The sequence below is a fragment of the Varroa jacobsoni genome, unplaced genomic scaffold (genome assembly GCF_002532875.2).
Source record: "Varroa jacobsoni isolate VJ856 unplaced genomic scaffold, vjacob_1.0 contig01633, whole genome shotgun sequence".
Taxonomy (NCBI): domain Eukaryota; kingdom Metazoa; phylum Arthropoda; class Arachnida; order Mesostigmata; family Varroidae; genus Varroa; species Varroa jacobsoni.
In genome coordinates, this window is record NW_019214666.1 from 28,655 (window position 1) to 48,472 (window position 19,818).

A 19,818-nucleotide genomic window follows, 5' to 3' on the forward strand; every position below is an offset into this window, starting at 1 on the left:
GTGTGTAGTATCGTGGGTTATCAATTTACGAGATGACAGAGGCTTGATGGAATTCTAGACGCGAACTAGGCTAACGGTTATTGGCTGAATTGTCAATGAATGCTCAGACACGCTAAGGCTCACGGACCCTTTAGATACAGGCCCGAACGCTATAGTATAATGCTTGCTTGTCATTTTATGGAAGTGTCTTCAGAAGTTAACCGTCGCGAGCCGACGGCCAGCCCACATTGCTTTGCTGGGGTTAACGAGCTGGGATTATTGTTTGTAACGGATAGAGGTAGAATTAGTTGAGTCGCTCAGTGTGAGCACCACTGCAGTAGTACAATATGGAGCGCGCTAGATAGTCAGCGGTCACGATCCTTATGCGAACACATATATAGCCATATACGAGTGTCAAATGCAATTATAAATCATCTGGCCCTTAATTACAGCACTATATTGTATCCAGTTGTTTGCTTTACAAAAATGTATTGGTGTGCATATGTAATTTCATAACGGTACCCACAGCACATTGTCCGGATGTATAAGGACTCTGATATAGGTCCACGTGGAAAATTCGCAACGCCCACTTTACTCAGATCCGATATGCGTAAATGGTACTCTGTGAAATCTCTATTCAAACATCAATTTTATATTCATCTTGAGAATATACATGTTTATCTATGCAGAAATTTGTGAAAACGTCTGTCTATATGGACGATATTTCTATTTCTTACATTTTTTAGTTAAAATCTAGAAGGTTGATATTGAATCCTGGTGGTAATGGAGTAAGGATATTATATGATCTACACATATCATATATTTGTGGACCAAACGCCAGATAGCGGCTATAAATATTAATCAAACTCTTATATTTAGGGAATCACCAGTTGTTTACAGAGCAAGCATTGGACGCAGGCTACCTAGTCCGAAAGGATGAAACCCTGCTTATGAGCAAAAGCATTCTATAAATTTATTTATATTTACTAGTTTGTTTTTGGTATACTCATTTAATTGTTTGTTGTTGTTGTCGTCGTTTGTTGTTGCTGTCGTTATTATCTGTTGCTGTCGTTGTTACCTAACGAATCGATGAATAGTCGGGATGCAACAACAATTAGTGACGATTCTACTTCGTGTAACATGGTGCCTCTTCTCGCAGCAGAGGTTTTCTTAGTGATGCATAAGGCCCACAACAATAAACAGTGGCATTGTGCATATACTAGTGACAAAATTACTACTATATACTATAAGGTAGACTCGATCAGTTCTTTTACGTCTATTGATGACACAGCAGAAGAGGTAAATGATCACTCGCTGTAAAATATGGACATTGCCCTACTTGACGTTCAAGTAGTTCAGGGCCATTTGTAATGGAGGCGACTGAACTTCAAATGTTAAGAGCTAACCGATTTATCGCATATACGATCTAGAATCCCTCGACAAAAACCGAGTGACTGAGTCCATGAAGGGTACTGTATGCAAAGTCTGCCCTACTTATAATTCGTAAGGCGCTTATTATCTACTTGATCGAAACGCTTGACTATGTACGTTTCGACTTCGATGGGAAGGAAACTTGCTAATATTGACCACTTAGTGAATCAGTACAATAGATCAGAGATCGAATAATGATAATAACAAGCACGGCATGAGACTTGAAGCCAGACACTAAACGACCCATTATCTCACAATGGTGAGGATAAAGACAATGATATTGGTAATATTGTTCGTTTAAATATGATTTAGAAAAAAAAGACGCGCATTCTTAATGAAAGGGTAATACTTCGCTAGCATCTATTCCTTTAGCAACAAGAATATTGTAAATATATATATTTTTTTCACTGTTGTTTGTTCGTATTGGAACCCGTGCTGATAGACGCTATTTTTCCAATTCTATTTGCTGAGCTCACATCAATGGCTTATCAAAGTACACAGACATCATAATTTAGCACATTCGCAGTTTCTGCTGTCCATTAGGTCACTAAACAACTAGCAGTAAAGGTCAAAGCAAATAATTGGATTCTCCTATAGATTCTCCTATAGGTGAGCCTATAGGATTAATTTCGATCGGGCCAATAGAAAAATCGACTTGAATAAATTGTGTTTAGGTCTAACATTGTTTTTTCAATTGTAGCTTGATTCTGAGGTTCACATGACCAAGTTTTTAATCCCAAACAACCCAGAGATAACCAGTCACTACACGTTTCATTTGGTTAAATCTGGCCCTTAACAGCAATCGCCGCAGTTTACTAACATATCGCTGCATGTACGAGATGGCTCGTTTTTAGCCATTAAATCGACTATACAAAGCAATTTTGTACCATAAGCGTTAAGAAAGGTCTGCTTCTGTTCACAGTATAACTAGTTGCTTACCCGTATACGTCCTGGGTATCTTGACTTCGTCCCTGGCCCTCAATCGGTTACGGCCCAAAAATGCATGTCTTCTTTTCTGATGACGGTCAATGCTGCGCTTAATCATTCGTTAGTGACCGAAAGGACTGCGTGAGCTCTACAACGACACTCTGCGGCTTCACGCAGCTGCTTACTTTTTTAACTCCCTTCAGTGCTCAGATGCACCTAGTGATAGCGTGGACCATATGGCAAATTCATTTGTGACCATATTGTATGGTTGGCGATGAGAATTATTAATAACAGTGTCTCGTTCTTTTTAGAACAAGAGTGTTAATGCCAATAACCAATGTCACCATACATTTTGTTTGTCTCGTTCATGCCCGCTTTTTCTTTGATTTTATATATATATACACAGCGCCAAAACACACTGCACGTACGTTCACAGAGCTTTCAGGTCGTTAGAATCCAACATGTCTATATGTGTATGTATAGAATAGTTGTATGTATGTATGTGTGTCAGTATGCTAAAGCGATGATGGTATGAATCAGTGTTCAGAACCTGCGCCTCTATACTCGGTTATTTTTCTGCCAGCCTATCTTGTTTCTATTTGCTTTTGCGTCCGGAACAATTTATGCTGTTATTTTTCTGATACTGTTTACTCAGAAGAACAACTATAATGCTAGATAGCGCAGCAATAGACACAAGTCAGACTGTGCGCTTGGGGATATGAGAATTTGTTTGTCCATCGTGTTGTTGACCGGCTCTACGTAGTTGCTCTTTTGTGGCTGCTCATTTCATTTGCTTCGTCATGTGCTTCGTGGCAGCTTCTTTTTTGATTTATCTAATAGTAGAAGCACTTGTGTTATACTTCATGGCTATAAACTTCGTTTCGTACTGAGAGCCAGCCCTCTGAGAATACCTAACGGCGTAAACTCCAAAAAATTAGTATTTTGTAGCTGCCTGTGCTTTGGCACAAAACGACGTCTCATCGCCCACGAGTACGAAGAATGAAAAACAGGATAAAAAGGTTGCGTCATTTAGGCGCAGATCAGCAACAACCTCATTACCTCACAGTTTGCGGCGGATGACTTGTTCAAGCTCGAAATCCTACAGCTTCTTAATTCAATTAGTCACGCGCACAGCAGGGGTACCTCCGTCATTTCTATATGCGCACAACAACTTTGGTGCGCACGATTCGCTTGCAGAACACCCCTGGTCTGCTAAGCATGTCGTGACATAATAAATTAGCTGCTACCTATCTAGAATAGAATAGATCTATAATCTCCCTTGACATATTTGCTAAGTCAGCACGTAGGCGTAACAGGCTATAGATGTTGGAAGAAGACACACGATCCGAGTTTGGCGATGCGCATATGGCAATAATGATTTTCATCTCGTTTGTTTTAAGATGATAGCCTCAAGATTGAAGCTGCTCACCCCCTGGCAAAACCTACATACAAACAAAGTCAATCAGAGCTGCTACTCCGTCACTGCTGTTGTCGCTTCAGTTTCTGGGGCAGTTAACCTTAGGGGTTCCTCGCTTTGCCCAGATCATGTCGCAAGTAGAAACACTGTACAAAAAATATCGATGGGGAGAAGGCAGTTGATCCGAAATGTCAACAAATGAGGAGGCACAAAAGTAACGTAGCGTCTACTGAATTTATAATCCATTCATCAATAGTCCGTTTCAACCATCAAATCAGCTATAATGAATATGTTCTTTCATTTCTTTGGTCGGCATCATCAGTATTAGTGTTGCTGCTGCTGCTGCTGCTGCTGCCATAACTGTGTACCTACCTATGCAATCTCCGCATCCTCATGTACCCTAAAAATGCTATTAAGATAAGAATTTTACCAGCTGTTACCAGGGGTTGTCTCACTGGTAACAGATAGTCCTCAACAACAGTAATGAGGTTCATTCACCTCAACTCGAGCAAGATAAACGTTTAGCTTTGTCAATATGAAGTGTGATGCACTTTATAACTCATCTCGTACGTTGCCGGTTCATCACGCTGCGTCTCATACAAATATGCCCACAGAAAACACCAAAACAGTTCTTTTTTCGCAACCCGTGTCGATGACGACGACAGCAATAGCAACAAGCAAATATAAACCTCTAGGTATAAACGCTTTCCACTGTAACAATTTCAAATAAAAACCATTTTAATCAAATGACAAAGCAAAAACAGAATAGTCATAGCACAATCACAAAGGTTACTTTACGCTTTTTCGACTGAGCCCACCACACATACATCCGCCCACATCTACTCCATGCGATTGCTACTGCGCGTCATACATCATCATAATTACCGACACCGCGGCCGCCATTACTTCACCTAGTTTTAAGACAAACCTAACACTATGTGGTAGAGCAAACCTAAGGTACATTCACTCCGTCGCTTAAAAAAATTCAAATCATCAAACACTCGTTGCTTAAATACAACATCAGCACTCATTTACTTTTCATTTAGATCAAATATAGCCATGAGAATAGTTCCACTAGTTGTAAAAAGCGTTTGAATAAATAAAACATAAGTAGAGCAAACTATATCGTTCAAAATATTCTTATTTATCTCATAATACAGAAATGGTTACTGCAGATAATGACATCATAAAAAATGGTGCTTATATACTTTACGAATTATGGTTTCATCTTTATATAATATCTAGAAATAAAAAGAACACTATCGAAACGTATATGAGTATATATAAGTTACGCTCATACAGCGAGTTGACTTTGGTACATTTTGTAAGTTTTTGCAGTTGCCACCTTCTGTTAAGCCACTCAAGACCAAGGTCCTGTATTTTGTTATCGTAAACACCATCCTAAGCACTTTTGCATGGTTCATGGAATTTAACGAATTAATTTTTCGTAAATATTGGGCTAAATGAAAGCGATACTACCATTAGCACGGATTAGTTACTAAATAAACATAACATTATATCCGCAAGCACAAAATTTGAGCAAAGGAAACTGACTCAAAAAATAAGTAATCGTTCTTATTTGTCATTTGTGCTCGCTACTTACTTTTATCACTTCGACTATAAAAATGAGCGGCGGCGGCGGCGGCGGCGGTGGCGGCGGCGGCGGCGACGGCGGCGGCGGCGGCGAATGAAGTTTAAATGACTCTAGTTTACATTATGATGGTGATGATGACGATGATCATTATTAAAATTATTACCAAATTAACAACGAAACCTGAATTAACGTCGTCTGGCCTACCTCTCACTCTTTCGTTCTTTTTCTCTCTCTCGCGCGCGCGCGCGCGCGCACCTGCTCCCGTTAGCCGTTTCTAATTACTACTATTATATTATTCTTTCGTTGCTCTCGCAGACGAATTTCTCACTTGTTTTCCTATGTTAAAATGTCATCATCCTGTCGCGTGCACTGCATCTCTTTTTCGATTTGTGTCTTTATGTTAGCTGATACTTTATTGACGTTCTCATTTATAGATAGGACAGATAAATAAGGAAATGTAAGAATTTTAGCAGAGCAACTATCTGTTATTATAATGCTGTGTTATCAATTACTATACACGAGCTGGAGCTTAAGACGACCAGTGTGGCTATTACTATTACTTCTTCTACATAATGCTGGAAGGAATTAGTTTTGTGTAGAAATTCACTCCCGTTTGAGAACCATTTGCGAATGATCTGGCTACTGTTGTTTACTTTCACACGATCGCAAACAGATACATAGCGCGTAATCTATTCAGACGCGGTCCGATTTTAGCTCAGCGGAGCGTCTCAGTTCAGTGAAAACCTCTGCCATTCGATTTTACTCCCTTTTTTGGGAAATCTTTCTTTGATGGCATTTGAACTGGCAGGGCCGCTGGTAAGAGCACCTAGCAACTGCGACTTCTATCGCTAAAAGCAACTTCTATCAATGTTACTAGTATTGCCCATTAGAATTAGTTCGGGTACATAACAGATTGAATGCCAAGGACGTAGTTCTTTCTTCCGAGTAAATTAAGGCGGTTGACTATCCGTTCAGGCTAATTGCGTCATAACAGTAGCTGTTTCGTTTTCACCATCGGTCTGCGTGATGATATATATGCGGTGTATGTGTTTATCAACTAGTGGGCGGCTGCTGATGCACGCCATGTTCATTGCTGCTGCTGCTGCTGCTGCTCGAAGTGTGTCCGCTTAGCAGAAGGGTTCTTTCGTTTACATCGCGAGGCTCTAATGGTTCACGAGCTGTGCCTGAGCCTGGTGGAAGATACTGTTGTGGCTGTTGTCCAGATGAGGCCCTGCTGTTATTTGCAGATGAAGAAGTGACCGCCGATAGGCCGGGAAGGCCTGCGGGCGGCCTGGCTCCCTTACTACCGTTGCCGGTGCCCGTACTTAACGGTAGGCCTTGTCCTTTGGCTGCGGTACCGGCAGCACTGCCGACGACATCGATTATTACCGATTTATTCGATTCCGGAGATCTGTGACAAATTTAGTAACACATTTGATATGGAGCCGACAGAAACACAAACACGAGACTCACTTAATCATATACGCATTGCTTAGAGATTAATTACGATATGTGATTAGTGCATACGTAGTAAAACACTACTGAGTTTTCATGAGCTCTCAGTCGCTAATATCGCCAATCGGCGAAAAGAATCGATCTTTAAGGCCGGATTGCTATCACTAATGTATGCTCAGGTAAATGTATACGCTACTAGGCCACTCACAGAGAAATTGGCGAATAAAAGTGGTTTTCCGTCTAGTTTTCAAGAGGTTGCCAATCATAATAAGCTGTTTTGATACCTACTGAGCTACTCGGATCTAGGTTCACGGTTTGCTTTAAATAAAGCGAACCGGACAAATTCGCATGTGCGGTACAATAGAAAAATGCCATTTACTAATTAGGTCTGTCCACAAGCGTACACATCTCGCGACTATTTACATTACTTTTTATGATCATATAAGTTGCAAAGTGGAACGTTTTCGTAATATCAGGTTTGTCTAGTGAACTTACAGACATGAGGTAATATCTAAGTTCAAAACTCGTAGCTGGTTTCGTGCAGTATGAAACTGTGTATGTAGGACAAGATGGCGCTACTGATATTCCGTTCGTCAATATTGTTGCTAATGTAGTTTGGATGAGTCGAGGTGGTAACGATGAACTTTTGGTCTACATAGCTGTGGCATAGCTTTACAGAGGTCTGCCTCAGAGGCTGTGTCGTCGACTAACTAGGTGGAAACGGAGAACAGAACAGAGCTGAGCTCGTTGAAATCAGTCGCCATAAAATGAGAATCGCATACGCACAGATACGTATAGGCTGAACGCACGATAATACGACTAGTCCCTATTGCTTGCTAAATAGTTTGCCAACGTATAACGACGGAAAAGTATATAAAGTACCTTATAACTTGTTGTTGGGTAGTGCTAGATGGCTGTACAGCCATAGTGGTGTGTAGTTCATGTAACGGTATCGAGGCGATCGAGGCATCGGAACTCCGTGTAAGCGGAGCTGCTAGCACTGGAGGTCCCGAAAAACTCGCTGAACTCAAACAAGGCGTGCCTATTACATGTGAATAATTGCACAAAAAAATGGCAAACATAAATAATTTGTTAGAACTAACATCCATCCTAAAACGATGTCATTTTGTGTAACGCGTTAATTATAAACTAAAGTTAGTGGGCGTTGTCAATACGTTGTAGTTAGGTTAAGCTAGTCCACAACTGGCACTTCAGTCCGGATCAGACAACAGGCCATCAACAAAAGCATCTCCCTCCGAGTTCAATTATAATATAACAGAGCACAAGTTACGGGCACAGGCTGAAAGCAGTGTCACACTACTAGAAATACCATCATATGTCTGTTATGAACACGTTATATACTCAGCTAGACGTTGCTAGTTGCTAAAAAAAAAAAAGACGAACAAATCAATCAACCGTAATTATTTGCTTTTCGATAAAAAGTAAGAGCTGGATGACGGACTGACGTAATGATGCAGGCATCATACACAATACATTTACAGAGAAACAGATAGCATAGCCGTCTTCGTTTTGTTTGTTTACGCAGCCAACAATAGGGCAGTACGTACAGGTTGAAGGGCATTTTCTAACAGGTGTATTTCGGCATACGGACCTAAGAGATAAGAAAGTGGTGATATACGACAGTAAGCGTGGGTTACAACAGTGGTCTTCGAAGTAAAAGCATCGAGATATTTGTTCAACGACGACACTATCGCTCGCAGACAACACAGTAAACGTTGCACAGTCAGGCGTAGAAACGCACGCACGCACGCACACAAACGTATATATATATATATATATATATATATATGGTCATGAACAGGTGCAAGCAAAGCTTATTATGCTTCGGCTGTGACACGATGTTGAGTGAACGGCACACGACAGTATAGGGGCATTTATCTCTTTGCAATGGAGGGACACAGTGGAGAGTCATCGGCAGAAAACGGTATCGTTTGTCTACACAAGTTTAATCAAATGATGCGGGTTGTGGTGTCAAAAATAGCATGGTTAATTTCTTTGCGTATCCTGATCACCCGACTGGTTGCATCACCCGAGACCTGCTAAAACTAAGGAGATAGGTAACAGCACACAGCTTGTCTAGGGACCTCCGAATCTTTAGCTCTGGCATGGCTGAAACATTGCATGCGGATACATTAATCACATGTATCTTAGTGGTACTTGATTAAAGGTGGCTGTGCCGCTTCAGCTAGACCTAGTCTGCCCTCTTGCCTGCTGTGTTGTTGTTGTTGTTGTTGTTGTTGCTGTTGCTGTTGTTGTTGTTGTTGCTGTTGTTGTATGCGTGTTGTTGGGTGTGCTTTTGGGGAACGATGCCTCCGCTCATCTGCGTCATAACAGACGATGAGTGCCGCTTTGCTCCGAGTTGCTCCAGCCGCAACTCTCCTAGCCCTCCGTATGTGCTACTTCTGAATCCGAAATTAGCGGGGGGAGCATTAGCCGAGTATGCAGCAGCTAACAGGGGTGCTTTTTCACTCATGTCCTTGTCCTTGGCCGTGCCTTTGCCTGAATCACTATCTCTGTCCATGCAGCCACCACCTGGTGCACAATCGTACTTCTGCTGCTGTTGCTGATGGTGGCCAGTGCCATGATCATTATCTTCAGTCGACTTTTCGTGAAGTGCTTCCAAGTTCGAAGTTCGCGCCCTTGGCGATGTTGGGGGTGTAGCCGAAATGTGGCACTTACCGGCCCCTGAGGTCAATCCAGCCTTGGCGGTCGTCGCCGCTGGTGTCGTTGGTGTTGATGTGTTGTTGCCGCAGGTCAGCGATCCGTGTGCGGAAAACGCCTCGGCCGGTGCTGCTGTTGTCGTCGTGGCCGCCTGACCAACGTGTCCTACATTATGGTTCACGCTGGCCGTAGGACCACCGCCGCCTGTCGTATTCCGGTGGCGATTACTGGTGTTGAGAGCATTTAGCACGTTAGCCCACTCCGTCTCGAGGCTAGCAGCGGTTGATCGGTTAGACCGATCAAGTCGGGACGTCTTGTACGCGGCCGCATAGACGCTGCGGTGGACACGCATGTAAAGCACGTTCGTAACCGCCTCGACCGAATAGTCGGGCGTAAAGGCGCGTTCTGCTAAATGTATGCATTCACTCGCCGGCGACGCAAGTGACAACTGTGAGGCGCTGTTATCCGCTGTCCCCGGAAATTTGCCCTCTGAAGACCACAATAAATAAATTGCAGAGGTCGCAACGTTAGAAGGTACTAATAAATAGTCTATCATCCATGCACTCCTGCAAAATCAGTTACAAGTTCAAAACATTTAAAATATGTACGTATAATAGAGCATAGCATACATAAGCGCCGCTTGTTCTGTGTTATAGAAAACATAACAGTTGAAAAATGCACGTGAAGTTCTCCAAAGTAGGATGAAGGAAAAGTTAACAACCATTCATGGAAATATTATTAACTTATCGGAGTAATGTGTCGATATTGTCGATCGGATTACGATCTTTTTATTCTAGTGCGTTCCCTTACTGTACTTACCACCGGCCTGACCAGCTACGGGCAAAAGAAATATCGCAGGCACTCCAAAATAGGAAAACGGTCCTGCTTCGTGCTGAAGCTCCTCGTTAGCGCTTGTGTGGAGAGTCACTTTAGCGCGGCCTTCGAGTAGAAGAGCGAAATAATCGGTCGCTTTACCCGCCCGGTAGATAAACTTTCTCGAATCGTCCGCCAGCTCATCCGCTTTAATGTGGATGAAGATGTTCTGCACCATCAGACGCCGAAGGACATTTTCCGAGACATACTCTCGCTTAAACGGCTCAACAGCTATAATTGTACACAACGTTGGAAACATACGACTTGTTCATATAGGTGCAGCTTTTTCTTTATTTTAGCTACATGGACGTATGTGCTTAGCACATAGTTGCCGAACAGCGCACAACTTAAATTCAACGATGTCTGCTGCTGAAGTTATAGAAAGGCAGCTAATATCGAATTCGCTCGTTGACTTACCCGTTGAGAGAAACTGGAAGGTAGCAAGCGCTAGTGGAGCTGGAATAACACTTCTGGCGTTAATTTTCGCAAAGTCAGTAAAGTCCTGCTTGGAGAGTTGTACTTCTTTACGCTTCTTGCGTTCACGATTATCCGCTGCAAAACAGAATCAACAAACAAATCATATTCCTTTTGCATTAAACGATAGTAGTGATGATGGCAGGTACTGATGGATAGAATTGACGTTTTGCCATGAGTTCTGCTAATATATTTCTGCTAGGCCACTCGCATAACACTACCACATCGTTTACGTGAAAGAAGCCAACAAAAGTAAAACGACGCTAGTGCCGACAGTCTTACACTTCGTAAATAGCCCTGTTTCATTAGTCTGTATCAGGAGAATTAAGTAAACCGGAAAGGAGCTAAAACGGTAACGGAACAAGTTAGAGGGCATTGGCCTTCGCTTATTCTTGTTCGAAAGCCATTGCTTATACAATTATACGTATGACATACGAACAACATATAACTAGAGTCCTCTTCTTAAAATTTCAATGGAACTTCCTTTTTTTGGAACTCTATTTTGTGTAAAACTTTCATGGATGATTTAACTTTTTTAATGTTTTCTCTAAAGTACGTAGTGTTATATAGGTGTATATTTGTAGAATAACGAAAGAAATGTACGAAAGTGTACGAAAGCTCTCCTTTCAAACCACCAAACCGTGTAGCCTTTCAAAGATCGTGTGGGCGAAAACTTACTGAGAACATCGGTTTCATCGACGATCTCGATTTTTAGGATCTCCTCAATGACGTCCTCTAAGGTGACAATACCAACTACGGAATAAACGGGGTCGGCGCCCTCTCCCATACGGATAGATTGCACAATCGACATATGACTTTTGCCCTTCTTGAACTCGTCCAATAGCTCATCCAAGCACTGGTCCTCAAAGCAGTACGTGAGCGGGTGCTTATAAAAGTCACATACTGTCTTCAATGGGAATGCATCTCCCGGATCAATGAATGCTAGATCTGAAGCGTCAACCGTCGCAGAGTTAGTAAAATCAGCTACACATGTTACCAAACCCGTATGGGCTTCGAGCCTAAGTCGTGATGATGATGATGATGATGATGATGATGATGATCAGCATGGCGCTGCAATTGCTGCCATCAGCAGTTAGCGATGATAGTTTACGTTTAGTTTGCCTTTACTATGTATTCATACTTTCCAACTTGTATTTCTGTTGACATGATTATTACGCGACGACATATTATAGGGTTATGTTCATGTACGGGACATCTGTGTTAGGCAATGAACGCCTGTAATAACAAACGCCTATTTCATCGAACCTAGGCATACTTTATTTGGTGCTTTACCTTTGATATTGAGCAAACCGACGATAGTATCTCGGTTGCCCTCGTAAATGGGTATACGGGTATAGCCTTGTCGGATGATGTTTGAGACGGTCTCGAAGTCGAGAACGGTGTTGTATGGCAGCATGAAGACGTCGTCGATACGCGTCATAATATGTCCCGCTTGTTTTGTTTTCAGCTCTAGCGCTCCCGAGATTATATTTACCTCTTCATTTGCCAGCTGTTATTTGCGAGTTGGTACAGATATCAATTGTAATTAACAACAATTTACTAAATAGGTATTATATGGATTTGCTAGCAATATTTGTAGTCATAGCGTAATAATAACCAGGATTCGAAGTTTTTTGAGTGAAAATAAAGTTTGGATTATTTTTTATTTATTCTGGGCGCCAAAACAGTAGAAATCGTATCTCAGTTGCCTACCTGTGTGTAATCCATTGTAAGTTTGATGTACTGGATGAGTTTTTCTCGATCGTAAACATGGCCAATTTCCTCACCGAGTACATAATCTAATGCTCGTGAGATGGGGTATGACGCAAGAAATGTCAGTACCATGAAGATTTTCGTAATAATAAGAGTGCGTGCTCCAACTTCAAGGCCATGGCGGGAACAGATCGCCTGCGGAATGATTTCTCCAAAAACGACGATAGCCATCGTCGAGCCCAAGATTGCGATCAAGCCTATTTCAGAGTATTAGAACATGAATAAAACAAAATATGAGTACGTAAAATGGCTGTTTTGTAGCACAGAGCGGACAATTCGTTACTTAAAATTGGACAACTCAATGTACGCTACTTCAGTGATCTTTTGTTGCTTCTCGTTATCGCGTATGGATACGTTGAACTAAGTTTTAAGTGAAACCTTTGTCAATCACATGTGTTCAGAAGGACCAAATGCGGGTACGCCTGCTTTAGCTAGTTAGCTAGCTAGTTGCGTTCAAAACGTATGATTTCAACGCAATGCTTTCATTACTAAAAGTTGGAATACTTTATTTCTCGGCTGTCACGTACACAAAAGCTAGAATGCTTATACCTATATATGTACTTACCATAATATTTTAACAATATTATGGTAAGTACATATATAGGTTAATCGTACGTACCTGAAGTAAGGTCATCTAACAGGATTGTCAGCGTACTGTTAACAAGAACGTTTCCAAGTAGTAACGAGCAAAGTAGATAATTTCCGTTCTTGCGTAATGGGGCAATCGCCTTTGCGCACTTCTGTTCTGATGGGGTGCCACAAGACTCAATGACCTGTCGAAAAAATACGGATAATAATTCAGGACGATAGCATGACGACAAATGGTCGACAGATTGAACACAGTTAGCATTGACACCCGGTTTCGTAGTGGCTTTCGTTGTCGTCAACACTCGTCACTGTGTGTATTGAACAATCGATGGTAACGCATTGTATCATCGGTTATGACACGCGCGCGCATTGATGTCGCTCAGTATTACCTTTACTCGAACTGCTGTTGCTGCTTCGCAAGCACACGCACCACAAGCTACTACTACCTGTTCGGAAATTTTTTTTTGCTATTTTAATAATGTTTTTTCTAAGACAATAATTTTTCAAGAAAGATTTTCCCTTGCCAGGCCCACCCTAATTGACCACCGAAAGTGGTCAATCGATTCTAGTGTTTCGCAGTCCGTTGGCAAAGAAAGTGAAGATCTGTGCCTGTATGAGATCGTGTCCTTTTACGTGAAGTATAGGCTTTACTAAGGTGATTTTAATTAAGTGATAATCACTTGACGAACATAGATTTTTTCAATATTCCCGTATGACAAAAGTAATTCAAGGCTTTTCATTGGGGTCGGTCATCTAGGGACATCTGCGTTGGGCTGAAATTCTGCTCTTCGATTCGATACCATCCAAACGAAAATAATACTAAAACAGTTCTAAAATGTCAAGGCATGTGGTTTCGATACAATTCGACGTCTAGGCAAGATTCGAAATTAAGTATAGTTTTTAGCTAGAACAAGTGTTTGAGGTATTTACCGTTTACAGCACAAGCTTGACAGCGGCAAGAAAAACACATTTTTTTTGTAAAGTGTAGAGTATTTTTAAGTGTAAATTTTCGATCGGATCTACCAAACAGGGTTTTGCGTTGAGTGTTTGAAAGTACGTTAACTGATTCAGGAAGACGTTGTTTGATTACGCCGATAATTCGAGGATTTTTTTGCTAAAAAAAACAAAAAACTTCTATTTTTTGAATTGCTCTCAATAATAATTTCGTCTACTGCGACAGCCTTCACTTTTCTTAGAAACGTTTTAAAGGGGTGAGTCATGAACAAAGGTCGCTACTTAAGGCGATTGTTGTGATATTAGTACATACATAGGCTAACTGAAAAATTAGCCGCTCGCCTGATCTGTTTCAGTATTTCGCCTCTTTACTGCAGCCCTGTCAGGGTATGGGTAGTCCTAAGCGACAGAATAGGCCTCCAAATGATCCAGCTATAGAGATTTTTTAGTAATTTTATGATCAGCTGCAGAATCAGTTGGGACTATTTCGAAATATTCAGTGTTTGAGTTATTACCTCAAGTTTATAAGGCACTGCACGAAAAAAGCAGACCCTATATCCATATGTTCATACTTTCTTCTATGCAGTGTATTTCTCATACATCAATCACATATTCTCTTAAGTGGTATTGACTATCGGAAAGGTAGAGAGAGACCGTTTTTCTAGCTAGATGGTTTTAAAGGCACCCATTACCAGGCGGTGTGAGTCGCGTCAGATCGGTGTTATTCGGTCGGTGTCGAAAAGTTATGAAAAGTTTGGCTGTAGCAAAAACTATTGAGACGCCTTTATTCAGACAAGATAGAACCGCTTGAATATCCGTAAAATTTCTTCTAAATATTTGATATATTTTTTGTTTATTAATTTGTTACGACAAAGGCAGAAACTCTGTCCAGGTTTATAAAAAAGTTGTGCCGTTTATAGTCAACATCGACTAGCGGAGGAAACGGCCTAAAGATAATTCTGTCGCTTTTGTTCTGGAAATTTCGATGGAAAAGATGCCTCTTATAGCGATCAACAAATCATGGAAAAACTAGATGAAATTATTGTGAGAAATAAGAAAGACCGATCCGTGACTGACCATAACATCGGCAAGGAACAATCATCATTAAACCACATAAAATAGAGAAAGCTAGTTTCAAAAAAGAGCTCGATGTTAAGGTATCGTACGAATTGATGCAAGAGAATTTGGTCGATCGTATTTTCATCGGCGTCACTCGACAGAAACGTAACGAAATCAACCTACTTCTAAAGCGGTTGATCACGGCCGATGAAGGGTGGGTCACGTGTAGTGTACATCGAAGAAAAAATACAACAAGTATGCTGTACAATCTGTAGCAAAGTCTAAACTGACATTAAAAAAGGTGATGCCATGTGTTTGTGAGATTGGAAACAAATCGTCCGTTGTGACTTATTGCTACATATAAAAATAACTAATCTGAGCCTCTACTGCCAGCAACTAATAAGACTGTAACAAGCTATTGACAACAATCTACCGGATCTAGTGAACAGAACAGGCGTCGTCTGCTACCTACGACTAATTATAGCTTTAGGTACCCGGTAAAAATTGAAAGGACTTCGATTGAAATCTTAATGTGTTCGCTGCATAGCCCAGATTTCACACCATCAGGCTATTATCTGTTTCAGTTTCAGCAAAAATATGCAAGCGTCATTTGGCAAGATTTTTTGCCCTGAAGCCTATAGTGATGGGATTATGGTTTTAACAGAAAAATAACAGAAAATCACGATCAAAATAGCGCAGATTTAGTTTAGTGATATAATTTAGAAAAAAAAAATAGTCTACAAAAATTAATGCTTTTTCTCCAAGCTAGTATTTAGCAAGTAATTTTCTCAAAATCTTAATTTTCAAGACTAAAGCGATACGTCGGCATCACATGGTGGTAAAGAAGAATAATTTCTTTAGTGAAATGGTGTATACATATAGTATAGCAAATAATAATAATAGGTTATGGAGTACGTTTATATGATGTACTCTGGATATGTGCATAAAAGTTCTCTGATGCCGAGTAAGACAGGACCAACGTGGATTGGATTACACTGTGAGCTGTGCGGATGTACGAGGCCAAAGTCAAATGCACCATGCTCGTCTCATAAATCTTTTGTGGGCCAACACGGTCATCTTTCAGGCAGGTGGGCGAACTCGCCCACAGTGACACTATCCATCCCACAATACAGACCGGCGATTCACTACCGACCCACTTTTAGTAACGACAAGCTGCATTCGCAAAGAGGTAATTCAAAGAGGATAAAAATTAGTTGTGCTACGCAGCAGCATTATCGAACGCTTATCCAGCGCGCGAAAGACCACATGCCAACAAATTTGTGACTCTTTCGTTTTGTTAGGGACATCCCCGCAAAGATGGCTTGCGCATAGCCAAACCCAAAGATGCGATCTTTGCGAATCTGATTTATGGTACTAGTCTTGTTAACGCCTCAGCCAATACAGAGACACCCGCAGAAAGTATCGGCAACCAACACCTACGCCGGCCTGTTTTTAAAAACCAGAAAATGCATTTTCACGTCCAAGGAGACCATATATCTAAGCCAAAAAACCACGCCACAATGGATCTTCTCTGGAGCACCGACCGCAGCTGGGCCTATATTGGCTCTTGAGATCCAAGATAATAGAAGATCTCGAAACGACCTTACAGCCGGGAGCCAACGGAATCGGACTAAGGCGCCCCAGGTATAAAATGCGTTGGAAGTATCCGTAGAATTTTGAGACCCCTGGAATGGCAAAAAGGTTTCTAGGCGTATTTTATTTCTACTTTAGCCTAGCCCAAAGGTTGATTTTTTTCCTAGAATCCGCTTATACAATTCGACCTGTTTCATTTAACGTTGAGTTACATAATTTAGCATCAGTTTCACCAATAACTTCAGGAAGAGATCGTTTTCGACATTATTCCATAAACACTGTCCTTCACATAGTCACATAGAAAAAATTCGCGAGGATCGAGACAATCACCTGATACCATCGCCGCGCAATGTGATCAGCCGACTTTTTTTATACTGCTTATTGTTTGTTTCCTGCAAATTGCTTTGTCTTTTTACCACCAAAGGATAGACAGGTAGAGCTTGCCATTGACTGTTCCCGCGATTTCATCGTAGAAGAAAAAGGGCCCAGTGATACGTTCACTCCACAACCCGCCTCACGTAACGATTCGAAATCGCTACTCGACACTCACCCTTGAATTCTTTGAGTCCAAGATATAACAGTTTCATCTATTCCCATAGCTAAAATGTAACTGAAAATGAACTTCATCAGAGGCGATGATTTGATCAACGAAATTGTTAGAACGAGCCTTGCGCTTCAATATGGGATTAGCAAACAAACGACGCCTTCGTGGCTTTACCTTATTTGAGAGCGAGTCAGTTTCTTGATTAATCACGCAACGTTTCCTGCTTCAACGAGAACTATCGTCGGTACATTTACGACATAAGCGACAATTATGAAACATTACCGTGATAAACTTTGCATTCCGACAGTAATTTTTCAAGAAGAGTAAACGCTGCTACAAACTGTAGGCTTCCGTCATCATAAACGACACTTCGAGGTTATTACCAACAGCACAGTACTAATGTGCCTGTAAGAGAAGGTAAACCCATTTGTATAAAAATGTGTATGTGTGGAAACGAGCTCTTCTTTATAGGGAGAGGCCTTAGGTCATAGAACGTGATGGTCCGGTATGAGGTTTGCCAATGGCGAAGTCGGGATTTTGCGACACGCAACACACTTAGTACCAACGTCAGAACGTCGTGTCGGGACGATAAACTTAGACTTCAGGGGCTCGTTTAAGTTCGTCGACAGCAAAGTTCTTCGTATCTCGCTGCAGCATGATTATCGTACTCATTTGGTTGACCTTATGCCGGTTTCGAGGGCGATGTCGGGTGGCATGATTCAGGCAATAGAGGCTTCGCAGTAGTCCTTCGACGAAGTCGTGGTAGACATCGCGACGTGTTTCACATCTCGGCAGGGGGTAAACTACCTCCGGCAAGAACTACACAAGGTACATCAGCACTGGTGTCAGACACGCACGGACACCCGTATGCAGTAGTCTGGTCGAGCGCGTGATCCTGACGGCCAAAAGAAGCCTAGCTTCCCTTGATGACCAATTGCGCGGCTTGTCCCCGGAATCGGCGCCCCATGTAGTAACGTCTACAAACAAGGACTTAGGAAAGTCATCGCTGGAACTGGTTTTCAAATACTAGGCGTACCACCGAAATGAGCTTCTGGCTATAAATACGTCGAGAGGCGGGATGCCGCGGAGCTGCAAAACGCTCGTCTACAGCTCCGAAGTCTTCGAACTCTACAAGCATGGTAGGAGCGGGAAAAGACGTGCAGGGATGCGAACACAATGGCACCTCACAGCTGTCAGGTCGGCACACCCCTCGATCGACAGCTCATCGTGAACGCGGCGGATCTACGACAATATGTTCGAAAATATACCTCGGTAGCGCGGCACAACGTAAAGATACTTGCAGCAATAATGTAACACTATTTGTCTTAGGTAAGGATGGTTCGGATATGGATAAAAGGGCTCTTTAAAGCGGGAAAAAAATTGCAGTGTTCCTCTAGCAGCTTTGTTTATATATATGAGGTGAGAACTCTTTTTCGGATTTTTCAGAAGTTGCATGAAAATGTCAATAATACCTGTCGTCGATTTCGGGCCAGAAAGGAAAAATAAATCTCATTGGATGATAGCTGAATAGAAATAATAGCCTTCACTTAAATTGTAAAGCTCGTTTTTCGTTATAGCGAATTTATTGTTGTATTTTCGGCTTTTTTTTTTCTAGACGTAACAACAGCAGGTGAATGCGTGCGTGTCACGATAAACAATTCGGCGAAGCTTCACCCAGTTTTACTCTGTATATATCAGTGTCGGAAAAATTGACTTTTTTTTAACAAACAGTCATAGCAATAGGGTTATTAGTGGTAGACCTGAACCGCGTTTTTGGCAAAAGAACAAGATTTGGCAAATCTCGTTCCACTTGAAACTTTTATACGAGAAGCTCTTTTGTACGCTCAGAATATTAATAGTGTCAATATTCAGAGACGTGTAATCGAAAAATATTAAAAGTGTTCAAATTATACAAATAATAATTAAAAAATTGCAGCAATAAAAATCTAGCAAAAGTCTTAAACCTATATCCTTGCGTAGCTGTTTCCGCCGTTCAGCCAACTTTTAAAATGCTTTTGTAAATTTTCTCAAGACCTTGTGTCAGATCGTCAGGGGCATTCAGAAGATAAATACAATCAGAAGGATAAAAGAATTACTTAGCCTGTTTTACATCAAGCTTCTTCATATACAATAGTTTTGCTTGTAGACGGTAACAGCAAATTTCAAATGATCACGTGGAGCATATTATAATTGCAATGTAAGCGAATAGCTATTAATTACCTTGAGCTCTGTGTTGTCGAGCGACATGAGACCAAGATTAAGGCCGGAGAAGAGGCCGGAAAGTATAAGGAGCGTAATAACGATACAGGCCTGTACCCAAATCGGAAGTAGTCGACCCACCGATCGAAATGTGACGCATCGTGCCGAGCCTTGATGAATCCACCTGTTATGTGTAGAAAAAAGCAACAAACACGTTAGCGAACAGCAACAATGAGAGGTGAACGGTCCTTTATCGATCGTATCTATGAAAACGAT

General features: G+C 41.5%; 1 protein-coding gene across 1 annotated transcript in view; it reads right to left on the bottom strand.

Moving 5' to 3' along the window:
• Positions 1-927: 927 nt before the first annotated feature.
• Positions 928-19,818, bottom strand: part of uex (metal transporter uex) — a 36,518-nt gene continuing 17,627 nt past the window's right edge. Inside the window, exons 5-14 of the mRNA XM_022853368.2 lie at positions 19,564-19,726; positions 13,225-13,378; positions 12,546-12,802; positions 12,126-12,342; positions 11,511-11,780; positions 10,776-10,910; positions 10,305-10,589; positions 9,033-9,974; positions 7,686-7,845; positions 928-6,759 (exon numbers count right to left, since the gene is read on the bottom strand). Of these exons, the coding sequence (XP_022709103.1) occupies positions 6,402-6,759; positions 7,686-7,845; positions 9,033-9,974; positions 10,305-10,589; positions 10,776-10,910; positions 11,511-11,780; positions 12,126-12,342; positions 12,546-12,802; positions 13,225-13,378; positions 19,564-19,726 (2,941 nt within the window). The 3' untranslated portion in view covers positions 928-6,401. The remainder of the gene's footprint in view (positions 6,760-7,685; positions 7,846-9,032; positions 9,975-10,304; positions 10,590-10,775; positions 10,911-11,510; positions 11,781-12,125; positions 12,343-12,545; positions 12,803-13,224; positions 13,379-19,563; positions 19,727-19,818) is intronic.